The sequence below is a fragment of the Charadrius vociferus genome, unplaced genomic scaffold (genome assembly GCF_000708025.1).
Source record: "Charadrius vociferus isolate BGI_N301 unplaced genomic scaffold, ASM70802v2 scaffold649, whole genome shotgun sequence".
Lineage (NCBI taxonomy): Eukaryota > Metazoa > Chordata > Aves > Charadriiformes > Charadriidae > Charadrius > Charadrius vociferus.
In genome coordinates, this window is record NW_009650124.1 from 7,123 (window position 1) to 29,793 (window position 22,671).

The following is a 22,671-nucleotide window of genomic DNA, read 5'->3' on the forward strand; positions in this document are numbered from 1 at the left end:
TATGTAGGTGTCTACAATGTCCCTCATTTTTTTCCAAGGTAGTTGGAATGTCAGTAGTTTATGTTAATAGTGAAGCAGCAGAGTTTGTAGGATATGAGAAATTTAGGTCTAAATTCATCTCCTGTTGATATTTTAACATTTCTTTGTGGAGTTCCTGTCACCAGCTGGAACTGACTGCATGTGGATGGACATGGTTTTTAAGTGATTGAGCTCTGGGCTCAAATACCACCAATCTGTATAATTTTTAAACCCATCCAGATGGCAGGTAATATTCCAGTGTTGGATCTCCTTTCCTTTACTTTCTTTCTCTGAACTAATTTGCTGACAAGTCTATTGGATAGTCTTTTAAAAATAGAAGAGATCAAATATCTCTGAAGTATTTTAAAATAACAAATCCTTAGAAAATAAAATCGAGTTTGCAACATTGGTGCTGAAAATACATTCAATGGATGAGAATTTCTGCTATTTGCAAGCATTTTCATTTATTTTTCTCAGTCAGTTTGAAGCCTTTGGGAACACTGGGAATAAGGGGGGGGTACTGCTTGTGAGCTGCTTAACTTGGTGCTTATGAGAAACAGAATTGCAGCTGCTGTTTTCCTGTCTGACTTTTGTGTGAACAAAGCATAATTAAGAGATGTTCCTGCTCATGGCTCAAATGCTTACTAGTCTTTACTTTCACACAGTACCGTGTGGAATGGCAAGACTTTGGCCTTGAGAGCTGGCCCAGTATTAATATGAGCCAGAGATGTTTGTGCAGGAATGTCAGCCATTTTAATGCATTATTTTTTTTGGAGTTCAAGATTTAAGCTTTCTGAATAGACTTAAAGTGGCCAAAGCTGGGCTCTGTATCTTTAACCTTGAAGGCTTTTCTTCTCCTCTTTGAGTTTTCCCACAAAAGTCCTTGTTCTTCTCGCCTGCTGTAGCTTGAAAAGATTCCCAGTCAAACTCAGTAGTCACCTCATCTAATCTTTCTAAGGCCATTACTTCAGATCTTTCCTCAGGTTTGTTTGTGGTCTGCTGTGTGCAGAGAATGATCATCTTATAATTGGGAGGCACTGAGTCATGATTATTGTTACAGGTATTCTTCACAAGGTGTTTTTATTTTCATATCCTATGTGTATTATTTACCTGCTTTTTTTCAGTGTTCCACTGGAAGTATCATTTGCTGCATAGCTGCGTAGAATCCAGTGTCATTGAATCTGGACCTGCTGCAAATTTCCAGCTAATATACCAATATGACTAATGCTAATCATTGGGGAAGGGTGCAGGGGGGAAGCATATAGAGATACTGCATGATGCCTTTCAAATCAAGGGATGGGATGGAGGGTAATGAAAAAGAAGAAAAATGCTTTCACCCATGCCTTCATTTACATTCGGGTAATATAACAGTTCAAATTGTGGTTTTTCTCAGGAAAAACTCCTCCTTTCTTTAATAGGATTTATACCTGAATACTGACTTCAGGACTTCTTTAGAAGAGATTCTGACTTTCTCTTTTTTTTTTTTTTACCACATAACACGCTTCCTCCTTTTCTATTTACAGCTCATAAAACTGGGTGTGCTGTTAGTTAACCATTTTTGTAATTATTACTTATCAAAATAGATAAACCCAGCAGTATCAATTCCTTTTAAAGTTAGAAAAATATGTGCAGTGGTCAGATATATGGTATATGCAAAAGATTTGAGTCAGTCATCTGTAATAGTGCAATGAAAGATGTCTTTTTTTCTGAGTACTTAATTTACTAGAAATCAAAGTGGAACAAACAGCAGGTTGCTTAAAATTTCACGTGTGTTCACATTTCTTTGAGTTGAAAGGCTTAGTACTATTTACTAAGAATGTTCAGTCTGAATATCACTATTCATTTTAAGGTTAAAGAAGAAAGATGAAGAATCTCACCCCTAGCAAGTTTTAGGAATGGCTGCTTATTAATCAGAAGATAGAAAACTGTGTGTCACTTGTCATTATAGGGTTTAGATATTAGCAAACTCACTGCAAAGCTGTTGCAATTGATACAAATTAGATGTAGTGCTACATTAATGCTATTTTTTCAGTAGCGGTGGTGTTACAGCATCCATAGATTCTTATGCTATTGAGTAAATTACTTTTAATTCTTTGTTTAAGACTCAAGAACTCTGGTGCTGATCTATTTGGAGGATTTTCTTATGGAAGGTGTAGAATAAATAGGAATCACAGTTAATGATTCCACCATTAGTTTGCAGTTAAATAGTAGGGTAAAAAATGCAGCTTTTATGGTTGTCTAATTTGAACTATGTTATGCTGTATAAGAATTCAGTTACATTTCATTGCCAGAAAGTAAGTGCACATCTTACAGGCATGATGCAGAAGTCCTCTTAGTGAAGGTTGAATTTGAAAATGAAAAGTGGTTTGAGGAAGTTGTGTATTCATACTACCAGAATGAGTGGATTAAAGAAGTACTCCTGTAAGGCTTATTGGGGAAATAACATAGAAATACAAGTGATGTAGGAAGTAGTTTTACTTTTTTTTTTTAATAAAAAAAGTTCTGTATTGAAAAATAATTGCAATGTATATTGCTTTTTATTAAATGCTGATATTTATCATTACTGTGATGCAAGGTGTAAACTCGTAGTCTTTCTGTATTTAAGTATCTGAGCTGTTATATGAAGATTGGATTTGGTGGATTGAATTTCAAGATTGGAACAAAGAGGTTTGTCATGATTTGATTGCTGTAGAGGTCCGTTTTTGTGGTTCTTAGCCACTTATTAGGTGACCTTCACTGCTGCCACCACTGTCTTCTTCTTCTGGATCTTCTCCACTGGTTGTGGATCTATCTGAGAATCAAGGACGATGCAGCCTCTGTGCCTTGTCTTCTGCTAGTCCTGTTTTGTTAGCCTGACAGAGGTCAGTAGAAGTGAGGCGTAGCACAGAATCAAATTTAATATTGTCTTAACTTACTGTTTGGAAACAGGTAACTGTCCTGTTCTTGTACCTTTCCACCAGTGCTGGTCTCTTTCATATGCAGTGGAAGAAACTGCAGGAAGCCCTGTTGTGGTTGTTGTACAATATCCGTAAGTGAATACTAGGGTGTGACAGAGGCAGTTGTTGGATGATGGAGGTGTCACAAAGAAAACGGGAAAAAAAATGGCTTTGATTTGAAGAGGTGAGATTAGGATCCTTATGATTCTATTCTTTTTTTTCTCCTTCTGCAAGTGAAGATGAGTCCACGAAAGGCAGGTGAGGTATAACATGTCTTTTTTGTGGCAGAAAAGGTTAACAGGAGGAATATTGTTGGGTACTCCTAAATTTAGAGCTGAACAGACAGGTTGGAAAAAGAGCCAGCTGACTTTAATCTATAACTGGTCTGAATTTGCATAGGCATCGAAAAGGGATTGTAGAACTTTTGTATAGTGTCATGGTTTGGCCTCAGCCAGCAACAAAGAACCACGCAGCCGCTCGCACAACTCCCACAGTCGTGGAAAAAAAAATCGTCAGGGCAAAACTCGTGGGTTAAAAGAGTGCAATTTAACAGAACAGCAAAAGGGAAGATGAAAACGCGATTACAGTACCGCCGCGAAGCGCACCGACCGGACCAGCGCCGCCGCAGCCCACCCCCGAGTGGCGACTGCTCTCCTCGCCCCGGCTAGCTCCTCTTATAGCTCGGGCATGGGTCACGTGGGATGGAATACCTGCCCCCTGCCGGCTCCTGGGGAGATTAACCCCATCCCTGCCGGAATCAGGACATATAGAAAGTTAGGGTTGTTTATATTCAGTATTCCTGGATTTGAGGAAGAAACCTGTCTGAATTAGCACCTTGGCCATTAAGAAAGGCTTAGGATTCAAAAGCTTAAAAGAAAAAAAAAAGAAAACTTAAAAACCCCCAAAAGTTGTACTTGCTGAAATATCCCATTTATGGGAAATGATTTATCAGCTAGTGCTTTAAATATGTTGATCTTGGTGTAAAATGTTGCAAGATACGAGATAACCTGTAGCAATGGAACTATAAGACTGCCATCTTACCAGAGGGAATGCTCAGGACTGGCATCCTGCCAAAGGCTCAAATACACAGGAATTGCAGGCATTTTGTTTGTTCTTCACAGTTTGATGATTCTCAGGAACTTTTCTGTGACACAGAGGGGATATATGCAAAAAGGGCAGCTATCCAAGTCATGCTAATAAATTATGACAGCAAATCCTATATTGAAGAATATCAATATCAGTTTTTACTTTAAAATCATATATCTATGTTTAGAGAACTTCAGGAATATAAAGTCCTGCATAAAAAATAACTTAATTTATTCATGTAAATTATTTCCTTATTTAGGAAAAATACATAGCATTCTTCACACCGAACTGGTTTTCTCTTGACTAAAATGACTGCAGCCAGCATCCTTTTCATGTTGTTTTGAAATTTAGAATACACCTGGCTTTTTATCAAAGTTACATATAAATGCATTTCTCTTTGTACTCAGTTCAGGTGGTGTGTGCAAAAAATTGTGTCTTTACCAGTATGCAACAGGATTCATGGTTGCTGTCAATAAAGCAAATAATTACTAGAGAAAGTAGGTAGTTACTCTTAAGTTATGAAAGGTGAATTATGAAGTCTGCGGCTTTAAAAACCTTATGATAACCATATGTTGTGAACTAGTTTCTTAGGTGAAATGTTATTTAACAGGCAATTATGAAAAATGTATCATAACCTCCTTAATATGTTTGTGTAACAGTACCAAAGACTGAGAGACAACCCAATTAGATAGGCATAGGGCCAACGTCTGTTTTTTTAGCTGCTGACTGGAAAGTGGGACGGACTCCCAAAGAGTAATTCAGAAATACTGCTCAGGTATGCAGAGATACGGTTAGGATGAAGCAGCTCAGCTGGAGCTTGAACTAGCAAAAGGTGTCAAGAATAACAAGAAAAACTCCTGTAGGCATGGTAGTACCAAGCAGAAGTTCAAGGAAAATGTAGATACATTGCTTCATGGGACTGGCAACTTAGTTATGAATGACACCAAAAAGGCAGAAGTACTTTTCTCTTTGCCTTGTTCTGCACGGGAAAGGTCAGCTCCCAAATTTCTGGGCCAAGAAGTGACAGTAAAGTAAACAGCAAGCCACTGACAATAGAGGAGGACTGAGTTAAGGTCTGTCTGTACCAGCCAGACACATACACAGGAACAGGCTCTAATGGGATGCATCTGAGTTGGTGCACTGCAGAGCTACTGTCTGTCATATTTGAAAGGTCATTGAAGACCTAAGCAACTCGAAAAGGGCAAATATTATACCCATCTGCAAAAAGGAAAATTTGAGAAACCACAGACCAGTCAAGTCTCACTTCAGTCTCTGGGGAAGTTATGGAACAAGTGTTTGTGGAAGTTGTTTCCAGGCACATGAAAGACAAGAAAGTGGCTGGGAAAACCCAACTCATATTTACGGAGGGTCAATTGTGCTTGACCAACCTGATTGCCTTCTGTGGTAAAACCACTTGCTCTGTGGATGAGAGAACAGTTACAGATGCTATCTACCGTAGCTGTAACAGGGCATGTTGTCCCCTAGCATTCCTGTAGACAAGTTAGTAAGATACAGCCTGCACATACAGACTGTGAAAACTGGCTCACCTGCCAAGGTCAAAGTGTGATGTAATGTTAATGGCTTAAAGTCGAACTGTCAGCTGGTCACAAGTGGAATTCCTTGAGGGTCAATGCTGGCTCTGGTAGTACTGTTCCGTATCTTTGTAAATGTTCTAATGGTAGGATTGAATCCTCACTGAGTTTGCAGATGACTTCAAAGTGGAAGGAGAAGTAGGTATGTGGGAAGAAGTAACCACCATTCAAAGAGATCTTGACAGGCTGGAAAATTGGGCCAACAAGAATTGCATGAGGTTTAACAAACATAAATATGAAGTCCTGCACCTGGAATGGAATAATCTTAAGTGGCAGAAAAGGCTGGGGACTGGAGACATTCAAAAGCCGCCTGGACGCTGTTCTGTGCAACCTGTTGTAGGTGACCCTACTCTGGCGGGGGGGTTGGACTAGATGATCTCCAGAGGTCCCTTCCAACCCTGACCATTCTGTGATTCTGTGGTGCTCTGCTGAAAAGGACGCGGGAGTTCTGGGGGACAGCAAGCTTAATATGAGTTAGCAGTGTACTGTGGCAGTAGAGAAGGCAACCAGTATCTTGGACTGCATCAGGAAGAGAACTTTCAGCGAATCAAGGCATGTGCGTATTCTACCCAACACTTAAGTAGGCCAGCAGAAGGTGATTAGGGTATTGGACATTCCTGAGGGGGGATAATGGATAACTGATCTTTCTGTGCCTAGTAGATACAGAGAACAGTACTCTATCTGCAAGGATGTATACAGTGACAGAAGAAGAGGCAGTGGGTACAAGTTGCTTTAGGACAATGCCATCCAGATAAAATAAATACTTAATTGTGAAAAGATTATTTAAGAATTAAACATAGGAATGGTTTTCCCAGAGTAATGGTGGTGTCTCCCTTGCCAGCAATATTGAAGACTTGAAAGGACCCTGGACAACCTAATCTAGGGCTGTGCATTTCACAGAAGGTTGGACCAGGTGATCTCCAGAGATTTCTTCCAGTCTAGACTGTTCGGTTATTCTACCAAATAGGTGATCATCTCTTTTGTTACTTTGTGAAAGATGGTCCAGAATATTAATTAATATTTATAAAGCATTCTGTATGTTCTTAATAGTAGACTGGACTCATTTTTATTCAAGAATACAATCGGTAGTAGTTCTAATAGGTAGAGATTGATGATCCAAATATTGTGGGTCTGACTGGGCTGGGAGGTGCAATGGAATTCTTACTGAAATGCATGTGTATTTTGTCTCTAAAGCATAAGACTTTTTTCTTCCACACAGGCAAGAGATTTCAGTAGTGGTTGACTTTGTTTTCCACTGTAATTTATCAAGTGTATGGCTTTACACACAGAAAAATGGTAGTTGAAAGCAAAATAAAAATCATTAATCTGCATGGTGACGTTATTATCATCAAATTTAAATTATGCTTTTGTGGGTTTTCTTAAAAGATTTTTAGGGATATTGACTTGAAGTATGTATCTGTTGGCAGAATAATATACATAACTTGTTTATTACTGTGGTGTATATATTTAACAAACACTAATTCTATTTAAACAAAGTTTTTCTTGCGTTAGACTTGACACTATCTCTAAATACATATATTTGTTTCATGAGGTATTGCAGTTTCTGTTCAGAATTGGGAATTAAGTTGTCCTGAATAGAGATCAGTATGTAAAAGCTTTATTTCTGAAATTATTGGAAATTTGGAGAAAAAAAATATTGATAAATCTCTCTGAGTTTGAACTTAAGTTGTTGTCCTCAAATATGTATGTACAGCTCCCTTTTGGGGTATTCCTAACCTCATAACAGTTGATCTCAGCTGAACTTGGATTTCTTGCAGTGGCTTCTTTAGCAGATGCACACATCTGCCTTTGAGGAAAGAGACTTACGTGTATCCTAATGAGTGGGGTTTTTGTAGTAGTTATAAGTTAATCTATAATGTGTGTCAAAGTTGGCCATTTGCCTCAGTATTTTAGTTCAGCATCTTAAGTCTCGATTTTTCTGTGTGGAGAAGGAGGGATATCAATTCACAGTCTGCCTAATTACTTTGCATAGGAATAAGATGTGGGTACCTAGCAGTTCTTAACCTTTTAGTTCGTCCAGTAGTGCATGTTTTTTACTCCTAGTTGAAAACATTGTAAGTTTCCTTCATAAATTCCTTAACCTGTTTTGTTGGGTTAGTAAACATATCATAGGTAGTGCCTCTGTGCTTTGCAGTTTTCAGTGTTCTTCGTTCTTGCCAACAAGATACAGAGGAATTGGACACTGTATGCAAAAGAGTATCTTCTGATACTCTGGGATGTCACTTCCTTATTGAAATTTTGGTGTGCTGACAGAATTGGTCGATCTATGTTTAGTAAGATCAAAGGGCAAGCTCAAAATAACACTGCTACAGTAAGAATTTAATAGTTTATTCTACCTCAAATGCCTGTGCATGTGTCACTTCCTTTCCTCTTCTCAGAGAGAAGGCACTTTGGGTACCTTTCGGCACTTGGTAGAATAACGTCACTGTTTAATTTTGGTGTGCCAGGTTTCTAAAAGACCTATATTTTAATAAAAAATATTTATTGAGTAAAGTTTAAATTTTAAGTATGATATATAAACTATTAAATTGTATGCCTCTAGTTCACAGCTTTTGTGGTGTGTTTTGGAAGTATGTGTTAAAGCATAGCATAGAACATTACTGCACAAGAAAATTTCTAGGCATTTATGGTATTTGGAAAGTGAGGCTTATACAAAGATGTTGGAAGAGATTTTTCAAGTGAACCACTTAGGTTTTTAACAATATATAAATTCTGTTTAGAAAGTGTGTGAAGTTATCCAAATAAGGCAAGAGGCATGGGGTCAGAGTAATCACTGTAAACTTGATTTCATTTGGTGTGTTCTCTGAGTTAAATAACCGTCCTTGTCATATAGAAGTGTAGGTGGAAAAATTCTGGTGAATAACAGCAATATGCCTATCTTGCTGGACTGCCCTTGGCTTTCTCAAATAAATATTTTCTCTGGCATCATTGTGAAATGCTAGTCAGGCACATGCTGCAAAAACTCTCTAGACTGACAGTGTACAACAGCCAACTATTGAGTAGCCAAATATTTAAAAACATGCAAAGAGATTTAGTTGATTACATCAGGGTTTTTATACTTACGGGAAATAAGATAAAAAATTACTAACCTTTCTATGTTTTTCCAGTATTGGAGGGGGGAGATAAGAAAGTGATGGATCAAAATCAAACAGATTTTCTTTTGGATTGACAAACCTCAGTAGAAGTGCAGGTAGTATTTAAAACAGCATGCATCTTCCTTGCAGTACTTCCAGGGGTTGATCTGTAAATACCAGTTTATGTATTTGCTGCTCAGCCGACCTCCAAAAGACTGCTGTTAGTACTGGTATTTTGCAAACAGGACTGTTCATTGGAAGTCTGCAGGGAAGTTCTCTCCTACCTGTTTACTTTGTAAATTTGGAAGTGATGCTTCTGTGAATTAATTTGTTTCAAGATGGGTTTCTTCACAAGTGGAGAGTACCTGTGTTAATCCTAGTGTAGCTGTAGGATGAAGTGGCTGATAGCACTGTCGATGTGGTCTTTCACTGTTGCACTTCATGAGGAGCGGCTGAGGGAACTGGGGTTGTTTTGTCTGGAGAAAAGGAGGCTGAGGGGAGACCTTATCACTCCCTACAACTACCTGAAAGGAGGCTGTAGAGAGGTGGTGGTTGACCTCTTCTGACTAGTAACAAGCGATAGGACAAGAGGAAATGGCCTCAAGTTGCACCAGGGAGGTTTAGACTGGATATTAGGAAAAATTTCTTCACTGGAAGGTTTGTCAAGCATTGGAACAGGCTGCCCAAGGAAGTGGTGGAGTCGCCATCCCTAGAGGTATTAAAAGATGTGGTGCTGAGGGACATGGTTTAGTGGTGGTTTTGGCAGTGTTAGGTTGATGGTCGGACTCGATGATCTTAAAGGTCCCTTCCAACCTAGACGATTCCATGATTCTCTTTTGTCCTGTACTAACAGCTAGTAATGTGAAAATGTCACTGCATAGTCTTTAAAAGGGAGTTCATAAAGTGCTGGAAGCAGAGAGGTGAGAATTGGGGAGCATGATCCCTAAAGCCACACAGTTAGTTTTGGCTAGCTTTTGCTACATTTCTGAGTGGATGAGAATCAATTAGTGGGGCAAAGCATCGAGACGCCAGAAAGTGTAATACGGAGAAAACAATGATTCATGCTTTAGTACAAACCGGATGGATGTGGGGACATAATTACAGTGTACAATCAAATCTGCAATGGTTAGTTTGCTTCAGCTCACTGGTAGCTTGGGTTCCCCCTTTCTTACATCTTTGGGTAGAAGGGCTTAGAGAGCCATGCGTTCAGTGTGGTGTGGAGTCACGGATCAACAGTACAGTCCCCGGAGTCTGTTGGGAGTGGATGTGGGGAAGCAGATAGGCTAAAGGTATCCACAGATTTCAACTGTGGCTCATGGGAAAGTTACAGAGGTTAGTTCTATGAGAGTTTTCGTGGTTTGAAAAGCGTAGCTACTTTGTTGCTCTCAGCAGTTGAGCACATACTATTTTCAGATACTATAAAGTAGCAAACTTGCGGTGAGAGAAGAGATCTTTGATTTCAGTAGCTGTGAGAGCAGAAGTCTCTGGTTGAACCTGCACTCTCCTTCATGGCTGTCTTCAGAAACTTAACCTTTCCTACTTCTGACTTGAGAACAGATTTCGAAGAAACATGTGAATAGGTCTCTGCTATATGGGTCAAGGAATTCTTCAAGTATTCTTTGATCGGTGGTTGAATCTTATAACAGGAACAAAAGTATTAAGTGGGTGGCAGATCCATCTCCTGTGAACCAGATGATGCCAAGGCATGTGTTCTCTTGGAGATCAGTGAATGGTTTTGGCCTAAAAGTCTTCTTTCTGAAAAAGTTTCAGTTACTATTATTATGCTTTGGAGGGCTAAAATAGGAAAGGGCTAGCAAAAGAACTTTTTCCCTTTCCTTGACAGTTATGGGGGAGAAATATTTAAAAAGGGAAATGTAAGATTACAAAAGTTGGTTAAGGCACTAAGATCAGCTATTGTACTAGAAATTTTTTTACAGTACTCAAAATCATTAGTTTGAAATTGGCAGCTACCTTTTACTTCATTCTTACAAAAGTTGTTGAAAATGTAATAGATTCCTGTAAATATTTTCAAGGCAATGTATGTTCTAAATGAAGGAAGAAGTCTGCAGTTTGTGTATCTTTTATTTTAGAAGGGTTAGGTTTTTTTGGGTTAAGTCCATTTTTCAATAAGTTTGAATAAATCAAAACCTAAAAATTGCCTTAGTCTTATCTTGACAATAGATTTTCTTAACAGTAATACTGGAAGTATTTTTTAGGTTTAGTGCCTCTCTTTTGAAGTTTTTTTCATATGCTTTTCAAGAATATGCCCAGTGAGCAGGATTTCAGTGAGTGGAAGTTTTGAGTCAGATTGCACAGCCATACACTTTTCTTGTTCGTAAAGCACACAGTTTCTTATTGTTCTTATATAGGCAGTGATTTGAACAAAGTTGTAGAAGCTAGACCCAGGAATTAACTGATATCAGAGAAGTGGTATTTTTTCATTTGAACACTTGCTGATAGAACTTTTAAAGCAGGTTTTGTCATCGAGTTTTATAAAGCTCCTTTTAGCTACAAACCCCTATACATAAATGCCTTTGTGAAAGTTGCTTGCAGTTTTGTTTACTTTTCAGGTTCCTGGCAAGACTTCTTTGTGCATTGATTGTGAATTGTGAAGGCAGCAATTGCAATTTTGCTGCAGTGCAAACGACTACAGTAATACCAGTTTTATTCTGCCTGGTCAACTGACCTTTCATACTGTCTTCAGCTGGGGCACATCCTAGAAGGTTGTTTGGAAGCTTTTGGCAAGGTGTCTGGCAGTGTGAATGAAACTTGACATTATTTAGTGGGAAACATGCAAATACAGTCAGGACTGATGCTTCATTGTTTTTATATTGACATGCATAGAAGGACAGCAAAAGTCTTAATGAAATGTGGAGCTCTGCTGTGATGGAAATAGAAGGGGAGATGTAGAGCTGCTTTACTGGGTGTGTTACCTTAAAACAGCAGCTGGATGTCTATCAGAAAGTGTCAGATTGAAATACCGATTTTCACAGAGATGGGCTAGAGTTGTGAGTTTCAACTAATGCTGTCAACAAAAGTACATCTAAAACTATGTTTGAAGAAGAGGGTCAAGAGGGTCTAGCATGAGTTAAGCCCAGAAATGTATGACTGCTTAATTTAAAATTCAGAGTTACAATTTTAACTTAATCTAAGTCCAGTGCATTTTCCTGAGTGCAGAGTATGTTGATTCTCAGAGAAATATAAAATTGTTTTTTGTGTTGGTTAAATGCCTTGTTTAGCCTTTTCAGACATATGCCAAGAGACTAACTTAAGAGGTTAATTTTTACCAAATGGAAAAAAATGTTTACTAAGTTACGGTTGGAATGTTGCACTTCTTTGGACAATAAATATGTATATGAAGATTTTGTCTTTTTCATATATTCTTCCTCTATAAGAAAGATGGAATTCCTGTTTTACTCTGTATTTAGCTATTATTATTATTACTGTCTGTTTCTCTTTTTCTTTACACACTCATGAGAAAAGATGTCACATTTGCATATCAGTAAATTTTTGAAAGCACATTTTTGTAACCATTTCTAGTTACAGTGTGCTTTTTAAACAGAATTATTTTCATATATTCATGAAGAAATAGATTAAAAATTCCAAGTTTTAGCATTTTTGGAAGAACAAAAAATATGTAACTTATTAAAAAATACATATCAGTAGAGTGAGTTGAAAAATGATACTAGGTCTACTGTAGAATTTTTTATTGAGATAAATATAGTCTGTTAAACTAAAATCATGCACCCTAGGTGTTTTATGATCTACCAATAAAAGAATAACTAGAGCACAATATGAAAAACACATACATATCAGACTTTGTGACACAGTTGGGAAAATAAAAGTAAATGTCAGATGAAATATTAGCATAAATGCTATTGTTCATAAACTATTTTAATATGAGAAGAAGAAATGTCAGTGGGAAGAATATACTTAGAGAAAATCTGGTGGTGGGTAATTTGATTTTTTTTGTTGTTACTTTGTTTTTTTTCCTTCAAAAACAGTCCATGTTTTCCTTGAAATCTGTGGAAAATGAATGTGACCAATTTGAACTGTCCTTGTCTCAAAGTAGAAAATTTTTTTTGGAATACAGGAATATTTTACTTTTGAAAATGTATTTACACTACTATATACAGCTTGTTAACCTTATGTGAAATGTCACTTACAGGTGCTGACCTTAAAGAAAGAGCAAAAATGCACTCAAGTGAAGTTAGTTCGTTTGTCTCAAAAGCAAGAGCAACTATTAATGAAATGGGTATGTAAGCTCTCCCTTGAACAATGTTATTTCAACTGTAACTTAAGAAGGGTTAGATCAGAGGAATAACATGAATGTGCATGGTTAGTTCTTGACAGGTAGTAGGATAGCCACAACTATTTATACTCATAAGTATGAATCACCGTGCCTTACTTCTTTTAAAATGTTCCTAATCAAGTTGGACTTTTTTTTTGAGTAGTAGAAAGAGCTAAATCCTAACTGAAGTACAGGTGATTTGCCCTGCTGCTTTCATAAAGAATAGTGTTCTGTGACATCCAAGTACTCCAGAATTTAATTTTTACTATTGCATTCTTGTGGTTGGTATAATTAATACAGTCTTTAACACATTGTAGAAACGTTAAACATCAGCTCTTGATAGAAAGTTAGCTACTAAGGCCTTCTAAAATTTTGTTTAATATGCACTTGGTCTGAAGTAGTAAAACCTGTTAATAGTTCGTGATTTTCATCGACTTATACCAGGTTTTGAGGATGGTAATTTCTCTCTAAAATTTACATTATGAATTCACCATCAAATCATTATGTTTCTGTATCTCTGCTGATCAGTTTTAATATAATTTTTTTTCAACAGGATATTGCCAATATGTATTGTCAAAAAGTGAAGTCAAGTGTACCAAGTTTAAAGCAATTAATTTTATACATTTGATTATATATGCAATGGTTTTTGTCACTCGAAATCTTGGCACAAAACTCTGAGGAATAAGTTGTTTCTCAGAGAGAGTTTTTAGATTCATTTACTTAATAACATTGAGTCAGATCTTGGTTTGGCAGAATGTTACGAGTGGAAACCATTGAAAGCCAGGCTGGATGGGGCTCTGAGCCACCTGGTCTGGTGGAAGGTGTCCCTGCTCAGGGCAGCGGGGGTTGGAACTAGATGATCTTTAAGGTCCCTTCAAACTCTAACTGTTCTATGATTCTATGAAACCAGTAGAATCCTGCAGTTAAATGACAGTCTACTGAAGAATGAGTCTTTGATTAGGTACTTCATGAAGATACCTCTGTCCTTGAATTAATGTCTTGTCGTTGAAGTGAAGCAGGTCCTCAAGGCTCTTTAAATAAATAAAGTCAGTAAAATATCTAGAAGTGAATAGATCATTAATGTCCTGCAGCTGATACTGTATTTCATGCTGGTGTTTGTCCTTTTATTGGAACACTGTGCAAGAGGCAACAAATTGTTCCATTTAGTTTATAAGATTTTTGGGAGGCTTCCTTAGCTCTGAGTAATAGTTTTTCAGCCTTTCTTGGACTGAAGTTACTGAAAATACTTTCTGAGCCGCTGCTAACATTTAAATAGGGGCAACTGTTTTTAAGATTTTCCTATGATTAGGAAATAGGTTTTTTTAATTTGATTATTTTAAAATTTTTAAGTGAGAAAATTCCTAAAATATAAACAAGTATTTGGATTTGGCATTCTGCAGTGAATGACTGGAAAATATACACAGTGGTTTGATGCTTTGTTATGCTTTAGAGTTGAAAAGACTTTGACAGATGTTTGATTGTCTTCAACTTCATTAAGGTTCCTGCGAGAGGGTTTAACTACTGAGTATGTAAGCAAATTTTCAGTGCTATCCAAAAGGTTTACAGTGGATCATTACGCAAACAGTGAATTACTTGAAGTTGAGGAAACCAGTATGAGTGATTTCATTCATTAATCTCTAGTCTCTTTCTCAAGAAAGAAGCATGACATTGTGAGTAAGTGGAATTAATATTTTAGAATCTAGGTCACTGAAGTACCTAGATAGGAAGGTTTGCGAGGGGATGTAGTAACAGCAATTGACATGCTGCAGGTTACAGAAGAGAAAGCATTTGAACATAGCCTTTGCTTGATATTGTAACAAAACTTTTGCTCAGGTTGGCTGAGTGTCTCTCTCTTTCTCCCCCTTCTCCCTCACTACTTCCCTCACTCCTTACTCCCTCCCTTCATCCATTTTGCCATTTCTGCTTTAAAACACTAAACAAATCAGTCACTAGAAGGTTCTTTAATGGGTACATGATATTTGACCACCTCCCAATTAATTTTTAAAAGGCCTTTTTGCAGAATTGGAGAAGAATATTGAGATATTGCTTCTAATGTTATTGGTCAATTTTCATATCATGTATGTTTGGACATGCATACTGTGTAATTAGCTTTTATTTTTCAGTCACATGATGTATTCCCACTGTACACATATTTCAGGAGGCATTGTTTTTGAACACATTATGTCAACAGTAGATGTATTTACAGGATGGATCTAATTTGAAATGTGGTTCCCTGCATCAGGAACTGGTAGGGAATATGAAAAACTAGATTTTAGAAATGAGATTAGATTAGATGGGTGCACAAGGCGTCATGTTGCATGATGCCCTTATAAATAGAAGTGAACACTAATTTTATAGCAAGTTAGATGTTCTCAGTTCTTTTTTTTCTTCTGAAGAAGTGATCTGGTATTACAGAACATAATTTTTATAGAACTAGTGGGACATTGTATTTGCATTTGATTACTGCAATGAATCTGTATATTGAAAATAATAGTATTTTTCCTGCCCAGCAACAACCAGAATGTTGTGAGATGGTTAAAGAAGGTAAACAATTTTCAAATTATTATTTGTCACTGCAGAATGCTGTATAGCCAGGGAACAATCTTTCCAATCTCCCACTTTGTTCTTTTTCTATGCAAGTCTAATGCTGTAATCTCATTTAAAATGTGATCTACTTTTCGCTTTTCACAAATAGGTCATGTTTTGATAATTGCGTTTGTGTTCAGATGTGTGACCTAGTAAGGAGATGTTTCTTTTTAACAATATTTTCAGAAAGAAGACCATTAAGTTGTCTTTGTAGACAAAATACACAAAAGGTTAATTACATCTTGAACAACTGGATAAACTTAGCTTTTTAGAATTGACATGCTTTGGCTTTCTTTAGTTCCTGTCATTTTCATTACATTTAAAATCCTTACACTGGTGGTTTTGTAAAAAGCTGTAGTGTCATTTTGGAATACAGCTACAGAAGAGAATTTTCTAGAAATTAAAAACATACTGCACTTGTTTTTATGGGATTAATTTATAGCTTGCTAAATTTGGGTGAAGTATTAAGAGTGCAGTAAATATCACTTGGTACAAAAATAAGCACTTAAAAAAAGAGCTGAAAAAATTGTACTGAACCATTAGTTGCAGTTCTTAGGCCTTTAAGTTGGGGGGGGGGGGGAATCAAAACAGCCTCTATTTTTAACAGTGGCTGCTTTTGCTAAAATTACAGCAGAAATGGGTTTTGGGGTTTCTTTGGGGTTTTTTTTTGGTTTGGGTTGGTTTTTTTTTTCTGGTTTGTTTTTTTTAGTACTAGGAATTATAAGACTACTTGTCCATTACTATATTCTGCCTTGAGGCTCTTTGTAACTGATGTAAGTCTGGCTTTATCCTCAAAAAACTAGAAGAGAAAAGCATTAATAGATTTCTTGCAACCATGCACAACAAAACAGGCCTAACTAAATGAAAACAAATGTTGCTGACTCCCAGAAACCTTGTCTTTTGATGCTTTGGGGAAAAAAAGTGCCATCATTGTGGGTTAGATCTTCAGCATATATTTTATGGTATGACTCCCACAAAGTCTATGTCGTTCTTAACACTGGCTGTGGTGTGTGGGCTGTGATGTTACCGTTGGATGTACGTTACCTGTTGAGATTTCCATAGCAAAACAAACTGAGGCTACACAGGGAGCTGAGTGTGATAACCACCCTCCTTCAGAAAGACACCTTGTTTAACAGAAAGAAAAAATGAAGGTGCAGAAAGAACTTGAACTCAGCAAATACTTGTAATTACTCAGAGTGACGTTTGGTGCCAACCTCTAGTAAGTGAGAAACGTCACTGGTTAGCAAAGCTCTTCCAAAGAACATAGCTGTGAGTACCTAAATCCTACAAGTGGGGGAAAAAAATTGGAGGCCAACTTTCTTGGTTACTTTTAAAATAAAAGTAAAGCACCTTACTTATGGCCTGGTAGATCCTAGATCTGAACTAAGCTAAGGAAGAAGTTTTTAATAAAATCTTAATTTTACTTGTTTTCTGTTAGACATCTTCCATTCTAATAAACTTTATAGTGCTTTGTTTAAGATGTCTGATTAGTTTTGATGCATAAGGTGTGATATAACTTTAATAAGTAGTGGTATTTAGTAACTTTGTTTAGTCATAATTTTCACAGGAGTGATTGGTTTTGACATAGTCCAATTTAAATGAGATCATCCTGAATGAAAGCACCTTGTGGTCAGTTACTTGCGTTTCTATTTTTATTGTTTGCTTTTTATTTTATTCAAAGCAGATACAACTCTATATTTGCATGGTGTTTTTTTTTCTTCTTAGCAATTTTTCTGTCATTCTGGCTTCTCCCAGTCATCACCAAACTTTTAATTTACCTAAAAAAGTGCTCTTGTTCATCCTTCAGGAGAACAGTTTCTTCTCCAGAAAGTTCCTTTTTTGACTACTGAAGATCATGCATCCTTGGAAGTTCTTAGGTTGTGCCACATTATATGCCATAGTTTGGTTTTGGATACAGGCTCTCAAAACTTGATCTCAGAGGTCCCAAGAGTAGGATCAGGGTTGTGTAAGCTTCACTTGATTTCTGGTCTGCTAATTGTCACCCCACCTTCCCATTGTAGTGTCTCAAAAATAGGCAAGAATGATCGTTGAAGAGGTCAGTGCAGTGCTTTGTTTTACTGATTGAGTTTCTGGGCCTTCTGTGGAGTTTTGGTTAACATTAAAAATCCTGGTTTAGTAATGAACACCCGGACGTGATTACCACTCTGAGAGGTGACTGCTTATTTACCGTTGACCAAATCCACTTGTGTTTGCTGGAGAGAAATCTGGGCAGCAAAGATGGAGTGCTCGAGTTTGGAAATCCACTGAGAGGAACTGTGGGTTTCTCTCTTAGGGAAGAGCAGGTATAGGCTATAACTTGAAAAAGCATTCACTGGGAAGCTGAATGAATTATCACAGGTAGCTATTAAATTTGGAAAAAGACAAATCTACAGCTAGCAGTGCCATGCTTAGCAGCCATCCTTAGGCATTATGGTCTCCCTTAATTTCTGACACTGTGAAAGGGAGATTTTGGCAAAGTATTTCTGTTGCTGTGTTATGCTGTTGCCTATTCAGATAAGTGTAGAGCATACCTAATACAGTCCAAGACTGCTAGCATTCTGAACGCGTTGCTGAGCCCTTGGTTGTTTTCCAGTAGTAGATTTACTGCTTCTGTTAACATTGAATTAATTTAAGATACCCTTTGACTAAGTAGTGTCTGTTTCCTAAGTAGACAGTACTGTCCTTGCAGAGCTGAAATTATGGGCTTTGTCAAATTGCATTGGATTGTTTTTAATTAAAAATCACAATGCTAATCTCTGTACCATTATAAAGGCAATGAATGCAACATTAAACTTCTCTACCAAGATGTTTATTAGCTATTTATATACCAGCATTGCTTCCACAATTGCTAATATGCTTTTTTTCCCCATAACTTTCTAAAAACTGTTACAAAAAAAGATGTAGAAACAGAGGACCTGAATGTTAGGATAAGATGATTGTCCTTCCTTATAGATCTGAAAATTAGGGAAGGAGGTGGCTTTGCATTGCCCATTCATTGCTTTGATCCCCGGCACTGCCGTACAGCCTTGACAAAAATTAACACAGCCTCAGCTGTAGTTTAGTTTTCCTTCTGGTAGTAATTCCAGATGCTGTTCTATGAGGAAGAGACTATGCTCTGGACATGGCTCTTTAATTTTCCTCCCACAAAAAGCAGCTGTACCAAAAGAAGGATGTTACTTGCTCAAATGGTTTGTTGAGATCAACATAGCCAGTTTGCGCATTGACTGTTAAAACAGGCCTACAGTATGACTTGCTTCCAAGGCCTCTGTTCCCTCTCTAGGGAGCCATATTCTGTATGTTTGATGCATTGGGAAACTCTACTCTTTCCTTGCCCTGTTCAGGTTTGAAATTGCATGTTTCAATCCCTGAATGAGAAGGAATAGTTTGTTAACTCTTTCGCTTTGCCTGTCTCAGCCTCTGGTTCCTAGAACCAATTGGTATTCAAAGGGCAGCGACTCCTTGCATGGTATCGAAAGTATTATGCTGCATTTCTATTGAAAAAATCCTAAGCTCATTGCTTGGGCCCAGTGTTAGGCTTTGGCTTCAGAATAGCATGTTCAAGTCTTGGGTTGAACGTGGCTTTTGCCTAGGTATGCACTGCTTTGATGACCTTGCCAAGCTAGTTTATAACAAAAAAAAAAAAAAAATAAATTATGCTTACTGTGAAACATTAGGGAGTGTTTCTTCTGTAGTATTCAGTGAATGAGTTGACCGAAACTATTACTTAATACATTAACCTAATTTAGAAATAAAGGTATTTTCGCACTGGACTGGGGAATTTAGGTATATGGAATACTGCTGAAAATAGATACAGGAGAAAAATTCTAGAAATGGTCACAGTCTGTGGGATTTTCTGTGTCAAACAAGAATGCTGCTGGTACTAGAGTAACCCTTTAGCTAATGTCATAATAAAGGGAATTTAAACTTTACTAGTATCTTTTGCTTAATAATCAACTGTGAGCAATGTGCAGTAACCATTTTCATTAAAAAGCAAAATTTCTTTATAACTACTAAAAAATATTTTTTCTTACGCAGCTCTTTCTTGCTACTGTTTGCCTGCCTGAACTTTGAAGGTATTAAAGCAAAGATAATAATGTTCAAATAAATCTATCAGCATTAGCAGTCTATTAAGCTTCTTATCCAAAGCACAGGAATTAGAGGGTAGCTAAAACCCTTTCACAATTGTAACTAGCAAATGTATGGAAAAGAATTGTGTGTATCCAAATACACATGTAGACCTTTCAGACTTAAAAGTGTGGTCATGTTTTTGCAAATGGAGAAATTATTAAAACATATGTAAATATATAAGTTACTTTGAGTAACCACTTTTTCATTCTTTTTGCAATGATGACAGGTAAAGCTTTGTAGCATTTAATTACTTGCCTTGTACAAAAATGGTTTGACCAATCTTCTTTGCCTTCAAGGTTGTATAGGAAGATTTGTCAGTATCTCTTAGTGACTTTTCTAAGTTGCTACATACATTGGTTGGTTTTCATAGTATCATAGAATGGATGAAAGTGCTTTTGGAAGTATTTGGTTTGTTAGCTTTTTTCCTCATAGAAAGGCCTTTTTATGGCAGTGCTTTCAATTGAAAATGCAACCAAACTGTTCTAGATTTTATGAGGCAGGGTAAATGGCTGAAACACAACTGACATTGCTCTCTTAAGTGCAAAGCTTGTATTACATCTTAGTGTTAATATTGTTCTTCACAAAAAGATCCCAAAAGATGAAATCAAGATGTGTTATTGTGTTAAAATTATTTTTCTTGGTTCCCTATGACATAAATTAACTTATGTGAAAATGTAAGTTTTTAATTAAAATGTTCCTAATATAAAGAATATTTCAGTTATCATAATTGCCCAGGGACTGCCTCTAGATGCCTCTCAAGGTGCATAGTTTATGCCCTTTTTTTTTTTGAAGGGAAAAATCAAATTTTATGCTCAAGAGCAACATCACCAAGAGAGATAAAAAATGTGGGTAGTGAACAGGTGGAATAGAAAGTCTATTCTGAGTTAAAAGATATGAATATTTAGGTATAAACTTAATTATTTTAAAACAAAAATAAAAATCAATTCCCTGTTATTATAGCAGGCTAGCATGTAGTTTTAAATAATCACTAATGCTGATTCAAAATTCCTATTTACATCTGTGGCCTTTTGAAAACTCTTTTCTAACTTGTATCTAGAAAACTTGCAGATTTGGAGTTAGTGAAGAAACTCTGTAAAGTAACAGATCTCGAACATTTTTTTCAACATTTTTTGTGTAGGAATCAGCCCATAGACTTATAGTGTTATGTGGTTTTAAGCTACTGTTAGTTGAAAAGTTTACTGAAGATAAACAGAATGTAAATAAGTACAGTGTTATGTGACTTCTGTTTCTTCTTTCTTGCCTTCCTAAAGGCTGAGCCATCAGTTAGGGAATCTGCAAATATGTGTTTAGTTGTGTTTATACATTTTTGGGGCATGTGACCATTCTCTTCATTAATTTGAAGGGTCCATTATTGTTACTACTTTTAAATAAATGGACTAAGAAACAGAGAGGGACCTTTCTTATCTGTAAATTAAAATTTGTCCTTCGGAAGGGGCTGGAACAACTAATCCTGGAAACTACTTCTGGGCACATGAAGGACAAGAAAATCATCAGGTGTAGTCAGCATGGGTTCACAAAAGCGAAATCATGCTTGACCAGCCTTATGACCTATGGTGAAATGACTACTTTGGTAGATGAGGGAAGAGCCGTGGATATTGTCTACCTTGACTTAAGTAAGGCTTTTGACACTGTCTCATGTAAGATTCTCATAGACTAACTGATGAGTATGGACTGGATGAGCAAAGAGTGCAGTGGATTGAAAATCGGCTGAATGGGCAGGTTCAGCGGCTGGTCTTGAGCAGCATGAAGTCTACTTGGAGGACACTAGTCAGCAGTGTGTACCCCATGGGCCAATACTGGGTTCAGTCCTGTTCAACGTCATTAATGATCTGGATGATGGGACAGAGTGTACTGTCAGCAAATTTGCTGATGATACAAAAGCGGAAGGAGTGGCTGATCCACCAGAGGGTTGTGCCATAGTTCAGAGGGGCCTCAACAAGCTGGAGAAATAGGCTGACAGGAGCGTTATTAAGTTTAACAAAGGAGGGTTGCACCTGGGAAGAAGCAATCCCATGCACCGGTACATGCTGGGGTCTAACAATCTGGAAAGCAGCTTTGCAGAAAGGGCCTTGGGGTCCTGGTGGACACCAAGTTGAACACGAGAGTTGAACAGCACTGTGCCCTTGTGGCAAAGAAGGCTAATGTTATCCTGGACTGCATTAGGAGGAGTGTTGCCAGTAGGTAGAGGGAGGGGATCTTTCCCCTCTCCTCAGCACTGGTGACGCCACTGCTGGAGTACTCCGCCCAGTTCTGGGCTTCCCAGTGTGAGAGAGATGGACCTACTGGAGAGTCCAGCAAAAGGCCGAAGGTGATGAATGGACTGGAGCATCTCTGCTATGAGGAAAGGCTGAGCAAGCTAGGACTGTTCAGGTTGGAGAAAAGAAGGCTCAGGATCTTGTCAGTGATCTCGTCAATAGAGATATATAGATAGATAGATAGATAGATATACACACACCTAAAGGGGAGGTTATTAAGAAGATGAAGCTAGTTTCTTTCCAGTGGTTGTCCATTCATCAAATCTGTGTCTCTCTGATTTAGAGACAAGGATACCGTGCAGGACAGCATCATATGCTTTGCACAGGTCCAGCTAGGTGATGTCAGTTCCTCTCCCCTTATCCACCAACGCTGTAATACCATTCTAGAAGGCCACCAAACTTGCCAGATATGATTTGCTTTTAGTGAAGCCATGTTGGCTGTCACCGGTGACCTCCTTATTTTCCATGTGCCTCAGCAGAGTTTCCAGGAGGATCTGCTCCATGGTCTTGCCAGGCACAGGGATGAGACAAACCTACCTGTAGTTCCCTTGGTCTTCTTTTTTCTCTTTAGTTGTTGGTTTTTTAAGGGTGAAGGGATTGTATTCTAGGGCTTTGTTCTCTGCTGTATGTTTTTTTCTTTTTTCCCTTTTAAAAAATGGGGGT

The 22,671-nt window shown here is 37.5% G+C and overlaps 1 protein-coding gene across 1 annotated transcript in view; it reads left to right on the top strand.

Moving 5' to 3' along the window:
- Positions 1-12,895: 12,895 nt before the first annotated feature.
- The window catches only part of AUH (AU RNA binding protein/enoyl-CoA hydratase), a gene marked incomplete at its 5' end in the record, with an annotated part of 82,495 nt that continues 72,719 nt past the window's right edge, over positions 12,896-22,671 (top strand). Inside the window, one exon of the mRNA XM_009892388.1 lies at positions 12,896-12,982. Coding sequence (XP_009890690.1) covers positions 12,896-12,982 — 87 coding nt within the window. The remainder of the gene's footprint in view (positions 12,983-22,671) is intronic.